We start from the raw sequence: 14,280 nt of genomic DNA on the forward strand, positions 1-14,280 counted from the left end.
ACAGCGCCATCGGGCATAGGGATCCCGATAGCGCTGTGGATCGCTCCCTCAGCGTTAACGGGGGACGGGGAGTAGAGCTGTGGGTGTGGGGCGCTTGCGGGGACGCACACTGATGACAGGGGCATCGGGATCCCAATAGCGCTGTGGATCAACAGTACATGTAATAATAGAGTAAATGTATATAAGCTGCGTAAATGTGCGAGCTTCTGTCGGGCCACACAGGTCATGAGAGCTCCGTGCAGCCTCTCCCTGTGATAGCCAAACTGACACTGCTGTGCGCATCGATGCGTGACGTTTAAATATGTCACGTGACAAGAGAGAGCCAATAGGATGTGATGGAGGCGGACCATCTCATTCTATGGCAAATCTCATTCTACGGCAATGCACCGGCTGTCACGGACAGCCAGGACCATGCTAAAGACTAGGAGCAAGGTGGCAAGCCTGCCACCTCCTCCGATCCCCTGCGATCCATTGGTTAGTTAACCGACCAATCGCAGGGGTGGTGCGATTACTTCCTCCCGTCCTGCCCGGCCCCTGAAAGTCCGGAGAGGACGGGAGGAAGACCGGAGGACGCGGCGGGGGACGGGGGAGTGCTGGTACTTACCTCGTCCCTGAAGACCCGGATCCCGGCGAGGAAGACGGCGGCGGCGGCAACAGGTGAGTAGATCTTCAGCCGCGGTCGGGCCCTTTACAGCAATGCACGTCGCCGTAAAGCGACATGCATTGCTGTAATGGGACCCTGTATACTACAACTCCCAGCATGCCCAGACAGCCCTTGGCGTCTGGGCATGCTGGGAGTTGCAGTTTTGCAACATCTGGAGGTCCACAGTTTTTAGACCACTGTGCCCTTCCAGATGTTGCAAAACTACACATCCTCAGCATGCCCTTACTGTCCAGGCATGCTGGGAGTTGTAGTTCTGTAACATCTGGCCCTTCAGATGTTGCAGAACTACAACTCCCAGCATGCCTGGACAGTTTTGGCATACTGGGAGTTGTAGTTTTGCAACATCTGGAAGGGCACAGATTGGGAACCACTGTATTAGTGGTCTGCAAACTGTAGCCTTCCAGATGTTGCAAAACTACAACTCCAAGCATGCTGGGAGTTGTAGTTCGGCAACATCTGGCTCTAAAGATGTTGCCGAACTACTACTCCCAGCATGCCTGAGAATGTTTGGGAGTTGTGGTTTTGCAACAACTGGAGGCACACTGGTTGGGAAACATTGTCTGTTTCCTAACTCAGTGTTTCCCAACCCGTGTGCCTCCAGCTGTTGCAAAACTATAACTACCAGCATGCACTGATAGACTGTGCATGCTGGGAGTTGTAGTTTTGTAACAGCTGGAGGTCCCCCCCCCCCCCTGTGAATGTACAGGGTACATTCACATGGGAAGGGGCTTACAGTGATTATCAGGCTGCAACTTTGCGATGCAGCAAATTTTGCGCGGCAGCTCAGACTCGCAGCGGGAAACTCGCTGTAATCCCCCGTCCGTGTGACTGTACCCTAAAAACACTAAACTACACTAACACAAAATAAAAAGTAAAAAATACTACATATACACATACCCCTACACAGCTCCCCTCCCCTCCCCAATAAAAATGAAAAACGTCCGGTACGCCACTGTTTCCAAAATGGATCCTCCAGCTGTTGCAAAACAACAACTCCCAGTATTGCCGGACAGCCGTTGACTGTCCAAGCATGCTGGGAGTTTTGCAACAGCTGGAGGCACCCTGTTTGGGAATCACTGGCGTAGAATACCCCTATGTCCACCCCTATGCAAATCCCTAATTCAGGCCTCAAATGCGCATGGCGCTCTCACTTCGGAGCCCTGTCGTATTTCAAGGCAACAGTTTACGTCCACATATGGGGTATCGCCGTACTCGGGAGAAATTGCCTAACAAATTTTGGGGGGCTTTTTCTCCTTTCACCCCTTATGAAAAGGTGAAGTTGGGGTCTACACCAGCATGTTAGTGTAAAAAAATAAATTTTTTACACTAACATGCTGTTGTTGCCCTATACTTTTCATTTTGACAAGAGGTAAAAGGGGAAAAAAGCCCCCAAAATTTGTAACACAATTTCTCCCGAGTACAGAGATACCCCATATGTGGGCGTAAAGTGCTCTGGGGGCGCACAACAAGGCCCAGAAGGGAGAGTGCACCATGTACATTTGAGGTGATTTGCACAGGGGTGGTTGATTGTTACAGCGGTTTTGACAAATGCAAAAAAAAACATTTTGTAGAGCCCACTGTTTCAAAGATCCGACAGACACCAGTGGGTTGTAAATGCTCACTGTACCCCTTGTTACGTTCTTCAAGGGGTCTCGTTTCCAAAATGGTATGCCATGTGTGGGTTATTTTGCTGTCCTGGCACCATAGGGGCTTCCTAAATGCGACATGCCCCCGAGCAAAATTTGCTCTCAAAAAGCCAAATATGACTCCTTCTCTTCTGAGCATTGTAGTTCGCCCTTAGTGCACTTCAGGTCAACTTATGGGGTACCTGCATACTCAGAAGAGATGGGGTTACAAATTATGGGGGGTATTTTCTGCAATTAACCCTTGCAAAAATGTGAAATTTGGGGGGAAACACACATTTTTGTGAAAAAAATGATATATTTTTTTACATATGCAAAAGTCGTGAAACACCTGTGGGGTATTAAGGCTCACTTTATTCCTTGTTACATCCCCCGAGGGGTCTAGTTTCAAAAATGGTATGCCATGTGGGGGGGTTTTGCTGTTCTGGCACCATAGGGGCTTCCTAAATGCAACATGCCCCCCAAAAACCATTTCAGAAAAACGTACTCTCCAAAATCCCCTTGTCGCTCCTTCGCTTCTGAGCCCTCTACTGCGCCCGCCGAACACTTTACATAGACATATGAGGTATGTGCTTACTCGAGAGAAATTGGGCTACAAAAATAACAATCCATTTTCTCCTTTTACCCCTTGTAAAAATTCAAAAAGTTGGTCTACAAGAACATGCGAGTGTAAAAAATGAAGATTGTGAATTTTCTCCTTCACTTTGCTGCTATTCCTGTGAAACACCTAAAGGGTTAAAACGCTGACTGAATGTCATTTTGAATACTTTGGGGGATGCAATTTTTATAATGGGGTCATTTGTGGGGGTATTTCTAAGATGAAGACCCTTCAAATCCACTGCAAACCTGAACTGGTCCCTGAAAAATTGTGATTTTGTAAATTTTGCGAAAAATTGGAAAATTGCTGCTGAACTTTGAAGCCCTCTGGTGTCTTCCAAAAGTAAAAACACATCAATTTTATGATGCAAACATAAAGTAGACATATTGTATATGTGAATAAAAAAAAATTATTTGGAATATCCATTTTCCTTACAAGCAGAAAGCTTCAAAGTTAGAAAAATGCAAAATTTTCAAATTTTTCATCAAATTTTGGGATTTTTCACCAAGAAAGGATGCAAGTTACCACAAAATTTTACCACTATGTTAAAGTAGAATATGTCACGAAAAAACAATCTTGGAATCAGAATGATAACTAAAAGCATTCCAGAGTTATTAATGCTTAAAGTGACAGTGGTCAGATGTGCAAAAAATGGCCGGGTCCTAAGGTGTAAAATGGCTGGGTCCTTAAGGGGTTAAAGGGGTACTCCCGTGGAAAACTTTTTTTTTTTGGAACACAGAGCACTCTGCTGACATCATGACCACAGTGCTCTCTGCTGACATCTCTGTCCATTTTAGGAACTGTCCAGAGAAGCATATGTTTGCTATGGGGATTTTCTCCTACTCTGGACAGTTCTGAAAACAGATGTCAGCAGAGAGCACTGTGGTCATGATATCAGCAGAGAGCTCTTTGTTCCAAAAAGAAAACCATTTCCTCTGTAGTATTCAGCAGCTAATAAGTACTGGAAGGATTAAGATTTTTTTTTATACAAGTCATTTACAAATCTGTTTAACTTTTCTGGCACCAGTTGATTAAAAAAAAAAAAAGTTTTCCTCTGGAGTACCCCTTTAAGTGTATGTACCTGGCTAAGGCAATGAACTTCTTAAGACTTAAAGTACCAAGAACTTTTATCGGGTACAACATTAAATTACAGGATAAAATATCTAGGATGTTGTCAAAGTGAGCCAACTTAAAAAGGAAATCTATCTAAGATGTTGTAGAGGTGTGCCAACATACATTTATGCGGGTCAAACGAAAAAAAATAAGTTTAAGATGGTGTTAATGCTTGTGGTACTAATGGACTGGAACTGCAAAAAAAATTGTATATAAAAATGTTTATGTAGACTTATATTGTGTCTAATGTTTTTCTTTCTGCTGGTTCAGGTGTGCGGGAGGTATCCTGAAAAGAGAATAGGTGTACCTTGTAGCCACAAGATGCACACAAAGTGAATGTATATATTACCAGTGACATGCCAGTGTATAAAATGTCTATACAGTGACCCCCCGACCTACGATGGCACCGACATATGATGAAATCGACATACGATGGCCTCTCAGAGGCCATCGCATGTTGATGTCAGCATCGACATACAATGCTTTTTTATGTCGGGGCCATCACATTAAGTGCTATCCGGCAGCGCAAAATGCTTAAGCTGCTGCCGGATAGCAGCTTAATGTTCCCCGTGTGGTGCGGTAAGTATTACTTACCCCTCCACGGTGCTCCGGGGTGCCCTCCGGGTCCAGCTCTGGTCTTCTGGTGTCTTCTCGGCCCTCTCCGATGACGTCAATACGCTGCTGCGCACGTCATCCAATAGGAATGGCGTACGCAGCGGCGTAATGATGTCGCTGCGCAGGCCCAGTAAGGCCTTGCGGAAGTCAGTGGAGGACCGGAGAAGACAGCAGAGGACCAGAGAAGACAGCGGAGGACCGGAGAAGACCAGGAGAGCCCAGCGGAGGCACGGGGTCACCATCGGGAGTGGCGGGGACACCATCGCGAGTGGCGGGGACACCATCGCGAGCGGCGGGGACAGGTGAGTACAGCTTCCTATACTTTACATTGCACGAATCCCTCAACATACAATGGATTCGACAAACGATGGCTCGTTTGGAACGAATTACCATCGAATGTTGAGGGACCACTGTAATTATAATAGGATTGCATAGTCTTAAAAAAAAGTATTTCCTAGTCAAACTTGTGTACAGTCAGAAAAGTAATATAAGTAAATTGCATAAGTCAAAATTGTATATGATGCATATTGTGTACAGATGGGGAATTGGTGTACAGCATAAAAAAAATTCTCAATTCAGGACTGTTATCTCCTAGTCAGTATACTTATACTTCAGTCCATACCTACCAAGAAATATGTCTTGTCAGTGTTAAAGACCATCTGTGGCCGAAAACAACTTATCCCCTATCCACAGGATAGGGGATAAGTGTTTGATTGCGGGGGTCCAACCGCTGGGACCCCCTGCAATCTCCTGCACGGGCCGCATGACGTTGCGGCCGACATGCCTCCTCCATGTAGTTCTATGGAAGGGGCGGGGAGGCAGTGTTCGTGCCTCCCTGCCTGTTCCATAGAACTGTATAGGGAGGGAGCGGGGAGGGGGGACCGTCGACCTCTCTGGTTCGATGTTACGCGCATTAGCGCTTTCACTGAGCGCTAATGCTGGGGCCCCATTCAGGAGATCGCGGGGGGCCCAGCGGTCTGACCCCCTGTGATCAAACACTTATGCCCTATCCTGTTGATAGGGGATAAGTGTTATAACGCTGCAGAGGTCCTTTAACTATTTGTCATGTCCACTGTGCACAGAGTTCTCTTGTGGCCAGAGAGAGCACCTGTTAAACTTAAATAGCACCTTAAGTGGAAGTCATTGTTATCTGTGGTACTCTAAAACAGATATAAGTTTTACGTTGCATGGAGTAGTAAAAAGCCGATGGGCCCCATAGCACAGGCATCTGGGTAGAAAGCCTCTGGCAGCCCGATCCGAAATATGTCTAGTCATTACACAGAAAAAAAAAAATAGTCTGTCTATGGTTTCTGACTAATGCCCCAGGAACTATTTATTTTGTTTGTTCTACTTAGGCCCATTAGGGCACTTTTGACATCATCTACCCTCCTGGACGTTACGTCAAGGATGGCTTATCTTTAGAGGGGGAGTTTGTGGTGACCCAGTACAGAATATAGCATACTGCCCATCCTGTGTGGCAAATGTTGCCTTCAGTGTCTGTCTTGGGCCCACACTACTCAGGACTCTATATATCTCAATATTATACCGTGCTGACAACTTATCCCCTATCTAAAGGATAGGGGATAAGTTGCCTGATCACGCGAAGTTCCGCCGCTGGGGATCCCCGCAATCTCTCACATAGCACCCCGCTCTCATCAGGCCCCGGAGCGAACATCCGCTCCGGGTCTAATGACGGGGCCGGTGATCGTGACATCACAGCTCTGCCCCCTAGTGATGTCACGCTCAGCCCCTCAATGCAAGTCTATGGTAGGGGGCGAGACAGCTGTCTCGCCCCCTGCCATAGACTTACATTGAGGGGCGGAGCGTGATGTCACATGGGGGGTGGAGCCATGACATCACAATACTCCAGCCCCGTGATCGGCAGTCATCAGACCCGGAGCGATGTTCGCTCCGGGGCCTGATGAGAGCGGGGTGCGTGCGAGATCGCGGGGGTCCCCAGCGGCATGGACCCCGCGCGATCAGACAATTTATCCCCTATCTAAAGGAGACCTTGTTGTTAGGGGAGGGTACATGGGGTGAACCATGTAACTTATCTGCCCAATGGGAATGCTCCAAATCTGGTCCATATATAGTGAGGTAGGAGTTCAGAGTTTAGTAGAGTAGAGGTACAGTTTGGAGAAGTCTGAAGTGAGTCTGTGAGGTGATTCTGAGGAGGCCTCAAGTCCTGCAACCATGTATCTGCTAAAGAATAAACCCTGCACCCAGGTGAATGTCAAGCCTAGTGGTAAGCACTAAAGTCCCATGGATTCAAGTCAGTCATACAAGTCACTAAAGTCAAGCGTGGGTTGCCATACAGCAAGTCAGTCATATACAGCACAATCAACTATAAGTTCCAGCAAGCCGATTAGCTCCAAGGTTTATCTTGCACCTTTCTTTATACCAATCTGAGCTGTAACGGATTGTACCATCTATCCTGCCTCAGTATAGTCAGTTTTTCCGTAACCTTGCATTGGAGTACTTATCACCCCATGCCTGGCCCAGGAGAAGCTGGCTCAACCTCGGGTGGTGTATAGGCTAACCATGTCCTGGCATCATGAAAAGGTTAATAGCACATTACCCTCAACTGACACCACACTATCATTTAAATAAACTTTTTTACATGTTGCACAGACATTTCAAAAATTTAGATCAGTCGGGATCTCAGTGCTAGGACACCCTCTGATTATTGTATATAGCAGGGTAAAGTGAGAGGAAACATGCTTCACTCCCCAGCTAGTTATTCAGTCCATCTGATTGTAGGATACAGGCTTCATAGACTTATTGGCCCTTATTTACTAAGATTGGAGTGTAAGTTTCTTTGTGGGTTTTAATTCCCTACAATTTATTTTCCACTGTATTTACTAAGGTTCCCCTACATTTTCCACACGCCCCTTTTTGGTGACCACGCCCCCTTTCCCCGGTGGCCACGCCCCGGGTTTTCTTAGCAAAATGGAGAGTTGGTAGTGTGTTTTTCAATTCTGGCGCTAATTCTGGCACAGACAAAATTTCTGGCACAATGCCCCAGAATCAAACATGTCGGGTTTGCAATAGTAAATGACGGCCATTGTGGAATACCCAGCTATATGTAGCGATCAGAGGGGTCCCAGCAATTTCAGACACTTGAAACACTCATTTATCAGTACCCATACAGACGAGATAGCTGTCAGAGGAATGGTCATTCGACTGACATCTATTTCCCCCATTTCTATTGTACACAAAAATATTTGGCTCAGCCAAGCCTTTAGGTGCTCTGAATGGAGTGAGGAGGGGTAAGCACCTGCCTGTCAGCATATCTCTCGCCCGGAACCATTAATGGAGGTAAAGTCTAGAGGACACTGCTGAAGCGGGTGATTGGCTGAGCGGCAATCTTATGTATTGACCCCCAGCACTAAGAAGTGGAGTGTGGCGGAGACCAGGCGATCTGATAACGGAGGCTGCAGGAGAGCAACCAGCTATGAGCATTATTTAAAAACTCCCTTTAAATGGGCACTCTCATTAAAACAAATTTTCGCTATTGCAGTTCTTATGGTAAATAAAAAATCTTTCTAATGGACTTTGTTTAAAAAAAAATTAAGTTTTCTATGTTTTATTTGTGTTTAAAAAAACTGCCACTAGGCACATTTCCCCACCATCTCTTTCACAGACTTTGGACTCCTGCTGGCCTGGCAGAAATCCAAAATGCAGTCTGGATTACTTGGGGAGTTGGGGGGTACAGCCTTAGCCAATCATAGCTCATCTCATACAGTTCACTGCTCTGGGCTGTGTGTGAATCTGACTGAGCAGAAAATACAGAGCAATATCAAGGTAGAAAACTAAAAAATTATAAAAAAAAATTTAAGGCACGGGGTGGTTTATCATGATGGGGGGCAGTGAAATGGGAGGATTATAAAATGTAACAAGATCATGAGAGGTACTCTTTAAGTGTACCCTTGATATCCTGAAACCAGTGGGATCATCCCAGTAAAATACATGGAAGAGATGGAGGGCCCATAGTAATGCATGCCTTTGGACCACAGGTTTACCCAACAGATCCTCTTGATCAGAACATTTGATCCAGAACAGAGACTTTCTAAACTTTCTAAACACTGCTTAGTAACAAAGTGCAAAAATATTAGTTTATTGCACAATATTTGTCAAGATAATGACAATGAACAGTCCTACTAGCAGAGGTGTAACTATGGAGGGTGCAGAGGATGCAGTCATACCCGGGCCCTGAGGAGGCCCCTAAGGTCTCTCCGCCCCATATGAGAAGACCGGTACTGTAAAATAGGTGTGATATTTGGGGATTTTGTATTAGGACCCAGAAGATTACACCTTTGGATATTAGTTTACAAAATGTCCGTCAGATCATTGCACTTCTATGTGAATAGAGTCAGATTTAGTGTGAGGTCCGGTATGACATCACTACACTCCCTGCACGTCACGTATTGCAGAAGTGGCTGGATCCTGAAATAGTTCATGAGGTAATGCAAAGCACTAGTGATGCACATAAAGTGCGTGCTTAAGACTTCTCCTTTGTAAAATTTTCTATATTTTTTGTGTCTTTCTCATCTGCCTGGAAGGCCATGTTACTGTAGGTGTGAGTGCCGTTCTCCTCCTTTTTGCCTTTTCCATCTTCCTGGAGTGTGATGTCATCATATACATTAACGCTAACTTGTCTTCTGTGCTCATTTGCTTTCTCTTCTTTCTCCTGATACTGCAGTAACACCGCCCGGTTTACCTCAGGACCTGTATATTAATAATTGTAAACATCAGAACATATGACAAAACCACATGTCTATTCCTCATGCCTAAAGTGGTGCCCCCGAATATTAAAGCTTACAAGGGTTATCCTGGGATTTGTTTTACTCTTTAATGGGCTCAGGGTGAGGTGTTGAAACATTATCACTTTCAAAATATTTATTTACATTTGCAACCGTTCCTGATCTTGTCAGCATCCAAATGGAGGAAGAGGACATGGTGGTAGTATAGAGGCCTAATACCATATGGGGGCAGTTTGGGGTCCTACTACTATATGATAAAGTAGTAGGCCCCGTCAGACCCCAAGCATAACAGTAGGTTCACATATCAAAAAATGGGATAGACAGGCAGCATTCACCAGGATTTCATGCAAGAAATCCTGGTGAGTGCTGCCCGTCTTTCTTATTTTTGATTGTGATATTGGCCTTTTGGCATTATGTGTTCAGCACCCAAAGCAGTTTTTCACTAAACAGTACTCCTAGCAATCATTATCAGCTACACTGGGCTACATATACCCACAGGCAGACTCGAGCCAAGAGAAATTAACTTGTGCAGTGCCGAATCATATCTCTCCTGTGGACTATAACAGTAGGTTTACCCCCTATGTCTCTGGAGGAGCACGAAAGCTGGTGCACTGAAGCAGGCTCACCTCTTCACAGCAGCAGTGGCCTATTACTGTATGGGGGCCAACTGCTATATGGGGGAAGTATAAAGACCTCTTATTGTATGGGACCTACTGCTATATAGGGTCCTACTTCTATATGGGGGCAGCAGTGGCCTATTACTGTATGGGGGCCAACTGCTATATGGGGGAAGTATAAAGACCTCTTATTGTATGGGACCTACTGCTATATAGGGTCCTACTTCTATATATGGGCAGTATGGGGGCCCACTGCTATATGGGAGAAGTATAAAGACCTCTTATTGTATGGGACCTACTGCTATATAGGGTCCTACTTCTATATGGGGGCAGCAGTGGCCTATTACTGTATGGGGGCCAACTGCTATATGGGGGAAGTATAAAGACCTCTTATTGTATGGGACCTACTGCTATATAGGGTCCTACTTCTATATGGGGGCAGCAGTGGCCTATTACTGTATGGGGGCCAACTACTATATGGGGGAAGTATAAAGACCTCTTATTGTATGGGACCTACTGCTATATAGGGTCCTACTTCTATATGGGGGCAGTATGGGGGCCCACTGCTATATGGGGGCCTACTACTATATAAGGGCCTACTGCTATATGGGGGCTGTATGAGTGCCGATTACAATCTGGGGGCAGTATGGGGGCCTAATACTATATAGGACAGTATAGAGGCCTACTTCTACAGGAGGGTAGTATGGGGGCCTACTGCTATATGGTGGCAGAATGTTGGCCCACTACTACTATATGGGGGCAGTATGGATGTTGGCCTACTGGTATATGGGGGCCTAGAGTCTGCTGTGAAAGTGAGAAAGGGGGAGGCGGCAGAGCATTTTCGACAGTGGCCCTGTGTATTCCAGCTATACCTCTAATTCTGCACGTAAAAATATTGCCAAATTTAGAATTGTTCATTGTTTTTTCAAGTGATTTTAGAAAGTGTCCAAAATAAATAAACAAACATAATGATTGATTTGTATCTTGCACTTCCAAAACTGTATACTACTTACCAAAGTAGCTGAGTGCGACAGGAAGGAAGACAAGGCCATGTAACATTCCCAGCAGAGTTATGGTCAGATTGAGGCGGAAGAAGAAGATCTGAATGAGCTGAGCCTTGGCAAACGCTAAAACAATGATTCCCGGAAGGTTTGTCATTGCTACTCCTGCAAATACCTGTTGTGCAAGTCAAGAAAATGGTGTCAGAGACTGGAAAAAGGAGGCGATAGGCAAGTACCTGTCAATACGTAACTAGTAAAATAAGACTAGTGAAATGTGGGACGGTTCCATTATGTTTATATTTTTGGCCCTATTTACTTTTTGTTCTAAAACCTTAATAGCAGTGTTTCCCAACCAGTGTGCCTCCTGCTGTTGCAAAACTACAACTCCCAGCACGCCCGGTTTGAAAACACTTCTTAATAGCCTGCATAAAGGGGGGGTCATGATCTCATAAATACCCAAATGCTATAAATGGGTATTATAGATGCTACATGTTCCAGTTGAGAGAGTAGTTGTGTATTCAGTAGACGGGATCTATGGATTAACTGAATAAAATTATTTGAATAAAAGAGGGGGTTCCGGTCCAGGACCAGGGACTTCTGCTCTTTTGTTAGTCAGGTCCTCTCCTGATAAGCTGATCATAGGGTGGCATACACATCTATAATCTTTGAAGGAAGCTAAAATCAAGTTTCCCTGCAGCGCCGCCATAGGGGAAAGTTCGCATTACACAGTTCTCCTTAAAGGAATAGTCAAGTCCTGAAAAAACGTATCCCCTATCCTAAGGATAAGGGATAAGTTTCAGATTGCGGGGGGTCCGACCGCTGGCCCCCCCCGCGATCTCCTGTACGGGGCCCCGGCAGCTCGCGGGAAGGGGATGTGTTGACCTTCGCACGAAGCGGCGGCCGTCACACCCCTCAATAGAGCGCTATGACAGAGCCGGAGATTGCCGATGACAGCGCTCCGGCTCTGCCATAGAGTTGTATTGAGTAGGCATGTCAGCCGCCGAATCATGCAGTGGTCAACACGCCCTCTTACCGCGGGCTGCCGGGACCCCATACAGGAGACCGCAGAGGGCTCCAGCGGTCGGACCGCCCACGATCTGAAACTTATTCCCTATCTTTAGGATAGGGATACATTTTTCAGGACTGGACTACTCCATTAAATGGGCACTGTCAGGTCCAAAAGCTTTTTATGTGTTGTTACTGGTTGTAAATATTTAATAAAGAAAATGGCTCCTAAAAATCTCACCACTAGGGGCCCCCATACCTACTGGGACACGAACCAGTCCCGCAGCAGTATCTTGCTTTTCCATGAGTCAGGGATAAGAGATGACTCATGGACAAGGCTGCATGAGCAGGAGCACCAATCACCTCCCACCAACACAAGGGAGGGACACGCCCCTCTAACCACACACCAATCACCTTCCACCACTACAAGGGAGGGACACACCCCCTTCCCCTGAGAGGATTTCTAACATTGTGAGCTAATGAAAAAAGGGATTTTATAATAAATATAGGTAATAGAGGCATAAAAAATTAGATGTACATGGTCAGGATTAGGGACTAAGTAACATATACAATTTTTTTTTCTTCTTTGTTGGATCTGACAGGCTTTGATGTAATATCTATATACTACCGTGGTTTCCCTCTAGTGCCAGTCCCATCTCTTATACTTACAGCACTGCCCATATAGATAGTAGCATCTCTCGCCCGAGCGACTTTGGTGAGTTTACCGCTCATGGCGAACGAACGTGTAAGATGAGAGACAAATTCCACTGAGATCCCAATGGCCTGTGTGTAAAATGAAAGGAATTAATTTTCAACCTGTTTGGATGAGATAAAATGGAATTTTATGTACACTATCCTTTAACTGCTCTAGATCATTACAGATAATAGACCAATTTATCTCTATGCGAGAGCCAGAGATACACAAGTACAGTGCTCGGCTATCTCCAGCTCTTCTACAGAGATCAATAGAGGGTGAGCAAGAAGAGTCGGAGTTTGTAGAGGGGATAAATTGTCCTTCACTGCAGTAATTCTTTAAGCATCACTAGGGACATTACTCATAATCTTTTCACCATCATAGACTACTTAAAATAAAAAATGATTAACCCCCCCCCCCCCCCCCCCCATACCACTCTGGCCACTAGAACTATTAACCAGGAATATTATCACTAACCAATAACCACACTATGTTAAAAAAAAAAAAATTGGCACTAAGAAATGTAAAATTCCTTCTGTGTTTGCCCTTGTCGCATGGTGACGCATGGTTAGCACAGTTTAATCCCTTACTCCACAAACATATTTTGAAATAAGATTGTGAGCCCTATTAGAGACAGGGACTAATATGAACGATAATAGTCTCTGTACAGCACTGTAGAATATGTTAGCCCTATATAGATCAATAAAACAAATAGTCACTCACCGTTACCAGGTTGATGAGAGAAATAGCATTATAATCAATACCCCACAGACTCATGACGCCAACTGTGTCTATGATAATCATGACAATGGTGAGCAGGTTAAGAAGGCCGGAGCGCAGGTCCATGCCCAGCAGGATGCAGCACACAGCAAAGGTTGGTAACAGACAGATGGCTAAAGTGAAAAGACCCTCTTGTACAATGGTGAGGTACTGTTCATAGAAGACGTATGTGATCCTGGGTAAAGAAGTGTTATATATGGTAAAATGCAGCTTTTGGATGAGTTCATGTGAAATATTCTAGGCCAGATAACTCTAGACTGAATGAATAGTGAATAAATACATTACGTAATGTCCTAATCCATGGTTATCACTTTGTTGTAGTTGCCATATATTTTACTTTGTAGGATTTAGATTGCATACTTAACAGTAGACACTATTGGCATACATTTGGTTTAATGGGCACTAACATGAAAAATAAAACAACAACATATCAAAAGTTTTGATCGGTCTGGGTCTGAGTGTTCAGACCTCAACTGATTGTGAGAATAAGTCTGGAGAAGTCTCGCTTGTGCTCTCCTCACTTGTTCTCGTCATCCATCAGAGTCTGAACACTCAGAAGTAGACAGATAAAGACTAGGACATGTCAAAAGTTCTTTTCATTGACAGGTACATTTTAAAGGAGTTCTCCCATCACAACATGGGGTAGCATATTGCAACATTATATGATAAAATTAAGATTGGTGGAGGTCCGACCTCTGTGACCTCTGTCGACCCAGCTAACAAAATTACAAAAGCTCCTTTAGCTTTTGTAATTTCCCTGCACAGTACACTCCCATCTACCAACTGT

At 45.1% G+C, this 14,280-nt stretch overlaps 1 protein-coding gene across 4 annotated transcripts in view; it reads right to left on the bottom strand.

Moving 5' to 3' along the window:
• Positions 1 to 8,757: 8,757 nt before the first annotated feature.
• Positions 8,758 to 14,280, bottom strand: part of NPC1L1 (NPC1 like intracellular cholesterol transporter 1) — a 77,773-nt gene continuing 72,250 nt past the window's right edge. For all 4 annotated transcript variants that reach the window (XM_056571231.1, XM_056571229.1, XM_056571228.1 and 1 more), the window contains exons 18-21: positions 13,437 to 13,668; positions 12,689 to 12,802; positions 11,027 to 11,189; positions 8,758 to 9,361 (exon numbers count right to left, since the gene is read on the bottom strand). In XM_056571231.1, coding sequence (XP_056427206.1) covers positions 9,135 to 9,361; positions 11,027 to 11,189; positions 12,689 to 12,802; positions 13,437 to 13,668 — 736 coding nt within the window. In that variant the 3' untranslated portion in view covers positions 8,758 to 9,134. The remainder of the gene's footprint in view (positions 9,362 to 11,026; positions 11,190 to 12,688; positions 12,803 to 13,436; positions 13,669 to 14,280) is intronic.

Source organism: Hyla sarda, chromosome 4 (assembly GCF_029499605.1).
Source record: "Hyla sarda isolate aHylSar1 chromosome 4, aHylSar1.hap1, whole genome shotgun sequence".
Lineage (NCBI taxonomy): Eukaryota > Metazoa > Chordata > Amphibia > Anura > Hylidae > Hyla > Hyla sarda.